Source organism: Gallinula chloropus (genome assembly GCF_964237585.1).
Source record: "Gallinula chloropus genome assembly, chromosome: 1".
Taxonomy (NCBI): Eukaryota; Metazoa; Chordata; class Aves; order Gruiformes; family Rallidae; genus Gallinula; species Gallinula chloropus.
The window spans coordinates 16,470,456-16,482,953 of NC_140085.1; the positions used below are offsets into that span (position 1 = coordinate 16,470,456).

At 45.7% G+C, this 12,498-nt stretch overlaps 1 protein-coding gene across 1 annotated transcript; it reads left to right on the top strand.

Moving 5' to 3' along the window:
* The first annotated feature begins 6,012 nt into the window (after positions 1-6,012).
* On the top strand, positions 6,013-10,737 carry APOLD1 (apolipoprotein L domain containing 1). Its single transcript, XM_084265203.1, has 2 exons — positions 6,013-6,030; positions 8,199-10,737. Exon 2 carries the CDS (start codon positions 8,209-8,211, stop codon positions 8,947-8,949), a length of 741 nt encoding a protein of 246 aa, XP_084121329.1. The 5' UTR covers positions 6,013-6,030; positions 8,199-8,208; the 3' UTR covers positions 8,950-10,737.
* The last annotated feature ends 1,761 nt before the right edge of the window (positions 10,738-12,498 follow it).

A 12,498-nucleotide genomic window follows, 5' to 3' on the forward strand; every position in this document is an offset into this window, starting at 1 on the left:
TTGAGCAATATGAAATTATTCTTTTTAAAGAACATGAAATAAATTTGATTTAAAGTTCTCTTAGCTAAGTTATATTTTAATTAAATGTCTGTGTATTGTTATGAATATTAAATAACATATACAATAGAACCGTTGGTTAATTTGAAGAAGCAAGAAAACAATTAAGATTAAATAAAAGCATTAATTTTAAACCCATATTGTTTTTCTTTCATATACTATAAAAGAAATACCAGCACTCATAGAAATAGTAAAAAAAAGGTTATTTTCTTTACAAAATTTGCCAGACAATGTGAATGCACTGAGACTTCATGTCATCTCATGATTTTTTGTTTTTATTTTTACATTCTTGGTTCAATAGTGGAGCAGATGCTTTTTTAGCACGTTTGAAGCCACATTGGCCTGCCACTACCCAGGGAGATGGTGGGGAAGCAGACAGGAATGTGGTGTGAACCCAGTTACTGCAGCTTTCTGGCCCTGGCCAGTGACAAGTACCGAGACAGGGTCAGAAACTTTTAATTGTGCAAATACAGGATAACAACAAATCCAGTTTTCCTGACAAAGGTACATTTTCCTATCCCTTCCCTCCACCATGAACAACAGTGAATTATTGCTTGGACCCCTCAAGCCTGCGAGTTTAAGGTTGTCTGGGCACCCTCAAAGCTGAGACTTGTTACCTCACCAATGGTCATGTCATAGCGTCCTGGTTTCAGCTAGGAAAGAGCTAATTTTCTTCCTAGCAGTTGGTGTAATGGTGTTTGGGAGTCAGGATGAGAGCAGTACTGATAGCACCCTGATGGTTTTAGGTGTTGCCAAGCAGTCAAGGACTTTTCAGTTGTTCATGTTCTTCTGATAAGACAAGGTGGGGGGGGGGGGGGGGTGCCCAGGAAGCTGGGAGGGGGCACAGCCAGACCAGGTGACCCAAACTGGCCAAAGAGGCTATTCCATACCAATTACCCCCTGCTCAGCATAAAGGGGGCTGATGAGGGGAGGAGTGCATGGCTCCAGGACATGCAGTTTTTGGGGATAGTCCAGCTTCAGGAGAGCTCTGAGCTGTATGGCCTGAGCCATGTGGTTTGGTGAGACACTGCATTGTGTATCACCAGTTTCATATATTTTTGCTATAAAAGTTATTATTGTTATTTCTCTCTCTGTTGTCCCAGTAAACTGTCCTTATCAAAACCCATGAGGTTTGCCTTTGGGTTTTTTCCTTTTCCCTTTCCCCTTCCACTCCTCAGAGCGAGCAGCTGCAGTGCTCAGCCCCGGCTGGGGGCAGAACCATGACACAGAGCAAGTGAGAGCAAGAACTGAGGAGCAGAATAGTGAGTGTCTCTGTCAGAGATCACTAACTCAGGCAGCAATCTGCTATTGGCAGGTGGCAAATAGAGGAGTCAGGTAAAAGCTCTGTCCTGTGCTGCCTGGTGGAAACATGGACACAATTTCCTAGCTAACAGATGCTACATCTACCCGGTAATCTGTTATCCCAAGGGTCCCAAGAGTAGTTTGGGGATTTACACCTGAGGCTATCCAGCACATTAGTTATCTTTGTAAAGACATGCTGTTGGTGCCATACTTCCTAGCTGAGCTGCTTTTCCTTCCCATTCAAACTGTGGTCCTGAGGGCACTGCCCAGACCTTCCAGCATGTGGTACAGAAATGCCACCAAAGGCTCCTGCACCAGCAGCTCCTCCTGCACTGGAGGACATGGACATCACCTTGGCAGGGGGAAGACCACAGAGCAATACATGAAACAATTCATGCCAGAAAAGGAGAATAAGAAACCACAGACATCTGTGCTTTGTATTTTGGTTGCAGGAACAGAGATTTGTTCTAGCCTGGCTCCCTACAGAAATGAAGGCTACAGAGTGGGGCTGTCAGCAGTTTTGTTAACGACTAGCTTTAGGGCTTCCTGGACAATCTCAGATGGAATTTGACAAAGCAGTCAAGGTTTCAAAGACAGCATGTTCTTGCAAGTTTCATGAAAATAGGTAGTTTTGTAGGCAAGAAAAATCCAGACTCTTGTTTCCTTTGAGAGAAATGTTGCAACATGAACTCAGCCATCAAGAAGTCCACAGGAAAAGAACCACAACACACCACCCCAAACCAGGCTACCTGAAATTTCTACTTTTCACCAAGCGATTAGGTTCCTCTGCAGTTTTGGAAACAGAGCAATGATTGTCTGTTCTCTACAGTGCTTGAGTGCATGGGTACCCAGGCTTGCTCTTCGGGGTGTGGCTCCTGCCACTGCTGAGACACCGAACTGAGAAAAGTCCTGCAGCAGCACAGGTCTTAGCAGGACCTGCGTACGGCTGCACTCAGCTGTGCCACAGGCAAGGCTGGAGGCACACGGGCCTTTTGTGAGCCAGAGAGCGAGCCTTATGCCAATCAGCCTGCACTAGAACAAATAATTAAAGGTGGGAAATGGCAGCAAAAGCTAGTCTCAGTCCATGGCAGAAATTCACTACGTCCAAATGAACAGTTGATCTCTGCAGACACTGCCGGCAGCGGTTTGACAAAGCAATTTAGGATGGTATTTTTGCTGCAAAATTGCTTGCTCACAAAGCAGGAGCAGGCACAGTCAATGAATTTGGCTAATATTCTACTTAATTGGAAATAACAAGAGGTGTTTCCATCCCACAGGCTGTCCTGTCCGCCTCCCCCACCCCCGCCATGATCTTTGCAGCTTTCTCTAAAGTCAGCTGAATTCACACACACGCTGGTGACCAAAGCCCAGAACTGCCTGTATCATTCTGGAATGCTTTAAAAAAAATAATTTAAATCTACTGGTAAGGTTACTAAAAGCTGATGCAGCTCCTTTTTATCTAATGTTCTTTGTTTGTTTCAGTTTCGGACTACTCAAGTGCCCACTGAATCTGAATTAATGTCTTACTGTGAAGAGTTAAAATTTGTCATCGATTCAATTGACTACAGGAAAAAAGAAAAGAAAAAGGAAAAAAAGACAACTTTCAGCCCCAGGATCCAGCAGTTAAGGTTGAAAGTATCAAGCTGACAGAACCTCCCTCTTAACAAGATGGTATTTGAATGCAAATTTACTCAAAATGTCTCCATTCTTTTATCAAAGCAATGGTAATACAGGATGTACATCTTTGAAACTCCGGCTTCAAATGTTACACATTTACATCCATGTGTTACATTGCAGTACTCCTGCTATATATCCCTCCTGCTGGAGGGAAGAGCAGAAAGATCAGACCTTTCTGCCAAAATCCACTGGAAGGAAGAATGCTGAGGCAATAAAACATCCTTCCTTCCCCTTGCTGGTCATCTGCTCCCACAGAATGCCTTCAGGGCAGATTTTGCATGGGTCTGGCTTCTGCCCATTTCAAGAGGATGTGGTTAGATGGGAAAGGGTGGAGCAGAGGGAACATTTTTGGCCAGAGTAGTGGTAAAGCACCTGCTGTGCCCCTCCCACCTCCAAACCTGAGTGCTTCATAGGCCAAGAATGAAGAGACTGCAGCAGCAGCAGAGTGTTTGGGTGAAAATGTACAGCAGGCAGGACTGTGAGACCTCTTGCACTATCTTGCAGGACTGCCTAGTGAAGGTCAGCTACTCACAAGTCTGGAGATCCCTAGTAGCTAAGATTCACTTCAAGCAAGCCCCTGGAATCTACTCAGTGACTCAGCAGATGTGCTCACCTCTGGGCAGGTATGGTAACGGCACTGAAAGACTGAAGGACAGAAAGTCCCTGGGAGGCACTCAGATAAGATGCTTCTTTCCCATCCTGCTCCCATTCCCACCTGCTCACCTTTGCTGGAGGGGGTCTCTGTCATGATTGGTGGGACAGAAGACCTGCACTCTTACCAAAGGGATGCTTGTGAGAGTGTCAGCAGGCACAAAATCAGATCACACCATACTGCTGTAGGACAGGTCCTTAGGAAATAATGTTTCTTATTCTAATTTTAAAATCAAGTTGACTTCCTATAAGAAAGCTACAGAGAAAGGCATTCACCTCATTATTGGGGTGGCTCATAGAGAAATATTCTCTTTAGATGGTGAAGGAGTCCAGGGATGATCCTTGTGAGAAACCATCCTAGGCTGAGACCAACATCTCATCTCATTTGAGGTGCAGTTCTTTCAGTGTGCAGGAAACTCTGTGAGAGTTTTGTGTATAAAAAAAAAAACTGAATTAGCTCTTTTGCACTCTAATCATGTCCTCACCCATGAACTGTGTATCACAGGGGTTTCTGACAACATTTTGCATCTGAGTATATTGAAGGAAGAGCACTGGGAAAGGAAGAAGAGCAACCAAAATTGTGCCATCTTCTCAGGCTCATTCTTGGCTTTTTTTCCTCTGTTATTTTGTTTTTAGCCAAACTCACTGTCCTAACAAGGACATGTCTGCTGGCAGAAGTGGTAATGCAGATGCAGTTACACACACAGAAAAAAAGCCTATTCTGTTTGGGAATGTGTGAAAGTACTCCTGTGTCTGTCAACGGCAGGTCTTCCCCAGGGCAGATGGGCTCCCATTCAAGCCTCTGTTTGCTGAAACAAAGGGAAGGGTCAGAGCACCTTTTCCATCAGTGTCAGAATCACCTTCCTGTCGACATGTGACATGTACAAAGTGTTACAGACCCAGATTGCTTATTTCAGCGTCTGCAAAACAATATTTTCTCTTTGCAGGTCTGTGACAGGTTGGAGTAGCTCTTCAGTGCTGTTTATTTATTTGCTCATGTCCCATCACATGCAGGTCCACCCTGACAAAACACTTGACATACTGTTTCGCAGTGATTTTAAGATGATCTAAGATCAAGTTGCCATTGAAATAAATAATACCATCTATCTTCTCTCCCTGCCTTCCAGTACTTGTCCCTTCCTAAGGTCACTTGCAGCAACTGTGTGGCTACGCATCTCGCACATTCAACAGCAAAGCCTCTCAGTGACATCTTTCAGATTAACCAGGCCAGGAGGACACTAGGAAACAACCAGAAGTCCCCTGCCAACAAACATCCTTGGAAAGTAAGAATCCACCAAGCAAGAAAGTAGATGCCCCATCTTCAAGCACAACTGCTCAAAACAGATGTCCCTGGCACAGCATGCCCTGTGTCAGTAAGGGCACACGTCACTGTGGTCTAAAGTGGGCTGAATGTGTCTTTGCCCTGGTTCAATGTGAAAGACAGCACCAGGAGTGTCACTGAGGTTGTTCCTGCCCAACACCATAATCACTTCCTCCCAATGGACACATCTGTATGTGGGCACAACTGCCAGGCAAGAGCGGGCAGCAAAAGAAGTGATCCCAATGACCCTTTCTTTCTGATCACTGACGGCTAGGCAGGCGCCCTAGGAAAGCATCAAGGGTTTTTTTCTCAACCATCCTGGTGCCCATGGTTAAGAAACAGAGCAAAACCACAGGGAGTTCACTCCTTTTGCAGGATGCTGCATAGTTTTATCTGCTCAGAAGGAGAAGGTATGAGAATTCAGATTAATCTTCTTGCTGTGGAGCTGCTTCCCTTTTATGGAGTGGAGCAGTGCTCCAGCTCTCACACAGCAGTGCTGTGCTCCAGCCAGTCACAGACCATTGTTCCAAAGAGCTGGGATTTTAAAAGTACACTGCCTTGAATGAAGTAGCTGGCTGGCTGATGCTCCACTGGCTCCAGACGTGGTGGTGGGGGGGAAGCTTCAGTCATCAAGCAATTGGTGGCTCCAGCACAAAGTCAGTTGCTATTTCAGGGAAAGGAAAGGCAACTGCTCCCTGGGGAGAATGACTGCACTAGCTCAGCACCAGGAATAGGCTGAGATTTTTTTTTTTTTTAATTTTTTTTCCCCTACCCTTCAGGAAAAATGAACACACAATGTTCATTCGCAGGGATCGTTTCCTGAACATGATGTGTGCTTGCTGTCCCGCAGGTCACTTTCCAGTGTGTCACATCCTTCTGCACAAGGGAGAGCAGGAAATGGCAAACTCCCAGTATGAGGCAAAGCATTCCCATCGCAGCAATTGGTCCACAGGAGCTATAAATTGGTCTCCTCCAGAAACAGATCAAAATTTGTCTTTGGGGAGGCCAGCTGGAAACTGAAGGTAAGTTTAAATGAGCATTTTTTGGAGTGTCCCTGAGTACTGTGTTAGGAAGGCATTTACAGGTTTTGGACTAATGCATACTTTTAGTGTTGGGGAGATTTTTCTCTAAGAGCAGGAGCTGGTTTTATTTCCCTTTATGCTGGCATAAATCAGTGTGTTCAAAAGAAATATATTATACTGTACTGCATATGCTATATATTGAATGACTGTTCTACTAATGGCAGTGAGATGGCTGCTGTTAATATCTGAGACTGTTCTCAGCAAGAAAATCTGCAGAACATATTGTTAGGAGGTTACAGGAATTGATATATGTAATGATCACCATATTGATGTTGTTAGGCTATTGATGATATATGCTCATTGTTCATTTCAATGACATTATCCATTTAGCTTAGTGTTAGTCATTGTGCTTTTTAGTTTCATCTCTGACTATAGAGTAAAAAATAGGACACTGCTTCCAGCTAAGGAAAGAACATAGTACTAAGTGGTTCAAATGGCCCAGTGACACCAAGAGAGATTGGGGTCATTGTTCTGAAGAGCACAGGAGGAGGTCCTAAAGGACTAGGACACGTAGAAGATTTAAAAAATGCAGTGAGAATTATTTATTTATACACTTCAGAATGGAAATACTCTTCATGATAGGAGGTTTCCTCCTTCTGAAACCCAGGGATTCTGCAGAATGAAAGCCCCAAGGTTCCTGACTATATAGCATGCCTGTGTGAGAGACCAGGCACCTCCAGCTCACAGTCAGAAGTGGGGGGGGGGGAAGGGGGAAAGTGAAGTTAGAGGTGAAAAGGTGGCTGCAGCAATGAATGCTCTTGCTTAGTTTGCTCTGGGACAGGGTCTTTCTGCTACAAAGACATTTTTTGGCTATGAGAGCATTATGGACTGCAGACAGCTTCTTAGCTCTATGACTAGACCTTGCTAGGTGCAGAAGCTGCACAGCCTTTTTGCTCAATGCAGTGCTGTGGAGTACAAAAGCTGTTCCCACCAGACAACTGATGACACTGTATCACTCCTGCTGCCTCCCTTGCCTCAGTTGCCCTATATGTAAGCAGGGTTAAAGATGCTGACTTCCTTTGCAAAGCACTTTGCAGCTCTAAAGCAGCCCGCAGATGCTTATTGGAACATTTCTTTCCACCCTTGTGACAAAGAACAGAGAGAGAAGACAGAGATTGCCTAGTACCAAAACCCTGAAGATTCATCCTTTAGACTGTCTTGCCAAGGGAGACTCCCATGGTCAGCAGTTTTCAAGCCTTTACTATTCATGGACCCCTGTATTTCCTCTGTTTCCCTATCCCCAAAGGAGTGCACACTGCAAGTGGGTTTTCTTTTCTGATGTGCCCTTCATAAAACTTCTAAACAAGGTCCACTGACCTCATTGCCACTGTCACTGGGCATCCACCACCACAGGCTGGACTGAGAAGTACAGAACAGTTTTCCCCATCTTTGTCCAGACTCTGACGCCAGGTTACAATAGAAAAAAAAAAAAAAAAAAGTGCTGCAGGACCTTGAATTGCTTAGGCTTAAAGAAAGGAAGGATGTTCACAATACCAGTCTGAGGCACCAGTGAGATTCTCACCTCGTAGATGGAAAAGCCAGACCTTGACTCCCCCCAGCAGCTTCCTGCTGTCCTCCTTTAATGGAAAATGAACTCTAAATAGTAACCTGGGATGGGTGGCATTCACCTCCTCAGAGCCTGGCCTTTCTTGCAAAAGATGCCCTTGAATATTACAGATCCTCTGAATCCCATCATAAAGACAACATATTAGTTCTGGCAGCATAACTACTCTGGGCACTGAGTCACCTAATCTCAAAGAGAATTTCTTTCCCTGGTGTTGGAAGAGATGTTTTATGATTTCACAGAGGTAATAACGACAGCACCTCTGACCCCAGACCTTGAGATACTTTAGTCTTCTCAGGGAAGAAGAAAAGCATTTCAAAGTCCCTCTGTCTGAAAGGTGCAGTGCAACACTGCAATGAAATGTACACGTGTGTATGTGCACCTGAGTGTGTGAGTGTGGAGGTGCCTGCAGCCAGACAGCCTCGCGTTTAGCTGCGTGAAGAAAAAAAAACGGGCTTGATGCCATCCCTGAAATGATGGTCCAGGCTGAGCACATCTCCTGGGTTGTTTTAACATAAACCCCAACCAACCTTTTCTATTTCAGGACAGAGACCATGGAGGGAAACAGTGGTGCCTTTCCCCAGCCACTGGATCCCACACACCACTTCCACGTAGCGCTGCTGGATCAGAGACGGCGGCTGCGTGGCCAAATTGCTCATCTTCACAAGGCAGCTCGGAAACTCAACAAGCTCCGCAAAAGGTCCCTGATTGCCAACGTCAGCGGCAGCACCCTGACTGCTGCGGGAGCGGTCACAGCCATTGTGGGACTGTCCCTGAGCCCCGTGACGCTGGGAGCCTCTCTCCTGGCATCGGCCGTGGGTCTGGGCCTGGCCACTGCTGGGGGGGCCGTCAGCATCACCTCTGATCTCTCCTTGGTCCTCTGCAATTCCCGGGAGGTGCGGAAGGTGCAGGAAATTGCAATGACTTGCCGGAAACAGATGAGGGAAATCCTCGGCTGCCTGGAGTTCCTTCGCCGGGGGCAGGGTCCAGGCGACCCCACGCTGCGCCAGTCGGAAAAGAGGGCCTCCATCTCTCTGTACAACTCTGTCTGCTTCATGGTTTTCTGCGGCTCCCACAGCCTCCTTGTGCCAGAACACACAAAGGAGGTCACAAAAGTGAGCCAGGCGGTGCTGAAGGCCAAAATCCAGAAGCTGGCTGCCAACCTTGAGACCTGCACCAGGGCGATGGATGAAGTCTGTGAACTTCTTGAGTCCAGGACAGAGCTCTCCCCCCACACAAGGAGACTCAACCTGCATGCTAAAACCACTGCTGAGATCCCGAGACCATCCAGCTGAAACAGTGTTTGCCCCATAGTTAAAACAAGACCTGCAGACTTTACATTATTGTCACCATTAGCACTGCTACCTGTTGCTACTGTAATATTGGTGGTGCAATCCACACAGCTGTGCACATTTCTCAGGTGCCTTATCTATATCTGAACACAAACTCCTTGAGAGGAAGCTAAAGCTTCCACCCACACACACACCCCTCCCCTGCCAACTGGCAGCATCCACCTGCTTCAGGTTAGAAGCTATGATGGACACATGGACTATTGTGTACACAACAGCAGATCCTGAAGGCATGGGTAGGTGGCTGCTCCTCAGGCCAATGTTTTCCCAGCCATCTCCACTTCCCCAAGGCATCAAAATATGTGGGTCAGGACACTGATGAAATCACTGTAGTCCTGGTACTGACTGACCCTGGTCTGTAACTTACTTATGAATGGCAAAAGGGCTGAGGTACCCTCAAAAAGCCAGCAGCTGCCAATTTCCAGTACAGTCCTGTTACCAAGGTACATTTGGAAAGGCTGTTGAAGGAAGCAGCTCCAGATATGATAGATTGCATGGATGGCTCATCATCCCAGAGTGCAATAGCATGGCCAGAAATTTTTATCCCTTTTGAAGAAACCTCTCCAGGCTGAGAACTGTGATGTTTGTGTTCTATTTATTTACATGGGATTATTTTAAGGTTTTGATATTGTATTTAAATATTTTTTTCTTTTAAAAAATGAGGTCTCTGCTTCAAAGGAAAGCAGCTGTTCTTAGAGGCAAAGCAAGTATGTGGCATGTTAGAGCAAGTAACCCGTTCTATGGCTGTGAGGGAGGGCAAGTCCCTGTAGGAAAGAAAAGCATGGCCTGAATGCTGATAGTGACAAAACAGGTGAGACCCCTATGTCAAACAGGGTCAGATCTTAGGAAAGAAAAAAGAGAGAAGGACATGTAGGACACTGGTGGAAGAAAGCAGCTATATCTCTTGCAGCAGGGAGGGAAGTGTAGGTTGGTGTCTGAGCTGGTGATGGGAGCACATCTGCGAGGTGGAGGTGCCGCTCTACATGCAGTTGAGTAGCCTGTGAAAACCACAGTGATTTGTCTGTGAGGGAGGAGGCAGTACTCATGGAGAGCTGCACATACTCCTAGCAGTGCTTCCCAGGGAAGGCTTCATGTTAGCAAAATATATACTGGTACTCATACTCAAGAGGGGTGCAGAGGAGTAGGATGATTTAGTGGCAGAGCACTTACAAGCAGGAGGAAATGCTTGGACCCGTTTCAAGTGACTGTTCTGCTAAATATATCCTTTATGATTTTTGACCCCTCGGTGCCTCAGTTCTCTGTCTAAAAATTGAGATAATAGCACTTCCCTACCTCACAAGGATGTTTCTGGGATAAATATTGAAAAATGCTCAAGTACTCTGATGATGGGGATTATGTCAGTTCCTGGAAGAGGTACAAAGAAGAGAACCCAGAAACTAGCTTAAGACAACTACAGGAGTTAATGCAGGGACAATTCCACTTCCACAGGCATGCTCCAGTGGCTAAGGGAAATTTCCCTGCAGATGCATGAATCAAAATCATCAGAAAAAAACACTCTCTAACTCTATAACTCTGAGCAAACTCTTAGGAAGGGAAACACTCCATTTTACAAAGCTTGAATCCTTGTCTTTTGTGTCTCTCCCTCTCATGACATCAACATTTGTTTTTACACATAAGAAGAACAAAAGCTTTGGTCCCTCAGAGTATGACTAAGATGCTTGTAATCCCCATGCCTGTTTGCCAGAAATGAACAAGTTTGATTAAATGAATATGAAGCGCTTTTGTGTCAGTGTCTCTCTGCACATCTGTGTGTGACCACGTTCCTGCGCCCTGGCTCACCCTGCTTGATTTCATGCTCCAGGCACTGGGTCCAGGGCAGCTACATGCTATGGGAAAGTGAGAGTAAAAAGTGAGGTCATCAGATCCATGCCACAGAGCTGGCATTGGTGTACCAGTGTATATGTTTATGTATGCGTGGGTGCACATTAGCCCATGTACACTGTGGATGTTGGTCTCCTGGCATGCAAACACCAAGGTGCATATGTGTGAGCATGTAAGTGTGTTCCTGGAGTGTGAGCTGCACTCTATGCAAAGGCAGATACAATGCAAAATTTGTCCTAGCACTCCAGTGTATCACAACTAACTCCACCAGAACAGCTACGACTTTACTAGGCTCCTGCGATGGATGTTTTTATCACCACAGAGAAAACTGTGCAACATGTACTTCTCCTGCCTCCTCCCCACTTTCCTGGCAATGCAGCTCTTCAACAGGTCCACATACAGGAACAACAGATCTGAACGGACTAATCTGACTGGCAGGAGGATCTGAATTTGGTAGCTTAGAGCTTCACGAGCGCTGGTTTGCTCTGCTCAGCACAGTCTTGCACTGCACTCACAGCCACTGTTTCAGCAGCTGCAGACAAATCAGCTTTTGTTTCCCATCTCAGCCACACCAGCAAAAAACCCTGCTTCTGTTCTGCTCTTCCCTAGGCTAACCCTTCACTTGAAGTCAGGATTTGGGTTGTTGCTCAGTGCTCCAGTGTGAGTGGCCAGGTCTCAGCCTGGAGGAGGTTCGATCCTCCTCAGGCAGCTCTGGGCTTGCTGTTCTGTCTCCTTCTATGCAGTCAGCATTGGATCTCATGTAATACTCTGGGGAGCCGAGCTTTGGGAGCTGTGCTAGCAGAAATATACCATATTTGGGGGCAAGATTAATTTCTTACTCCTTTTTCTTCCTTAACCAGCTCACTGCTGTGTCACATGAGCACCAGAAGCAAGCATCTGGGGCAGGGGGTGCACCTACTCCAGTATTTCTATTGGCTTAGTTCCAATATTGTGGCTCCCTTAGAATCACAAAAAAACATTTGGGGGAATTATCTTTGATAAGCAGGTTTTTTTGCTACTAGTTATGTTATTTACCCTTCAAAGTAGTAGATCTGCTGGTGGAACCCTTCCTTTGGTAGCTAGACAGCAGGGGGAGAAGGGTATATGCATGATCTGCTGTTTAGCCTCAGCTAATGCCATTTTTACTCCCCTTTCATTGAAACTGCTTCAGGGAGGAATTATTCAATGGTGAAGCAGGAGTGCAAGTGTCATTTTAACATGATGTCCCATAGTATGTTTTGTAAGCTGGCTAAACCACGACAAAAGTGTGATAAAATATGTTTATGACAAAGGAGCCCAAACACAAACAGGGAGTCAGGATATCCCAGTAGTCTCCCTCAGGGCATCCCAGCGCAGACAGGATCATTTACCATTAACTATGACCTACTATACACACCGTCTTATTACACATCCCTCATTAAATAGTTGGCATTATACCTGCACTAAAATTCATCTGCTGTGAATTTCCCCACTCTGTCTCCCCTCAGGAAGACTGAGCTTGTAACACACAGTAGGGCTAGGAACACATATGGTCAAAAATAAAGTCTAAAACCCCTGTAGTGAAAAATTCTAAATCTACAAGAAGGGAATCACCATTTAGAAGTGGTGGTTATTTTATCACACCAATGCTCCCAACAGCAGTTTAGGATAGAA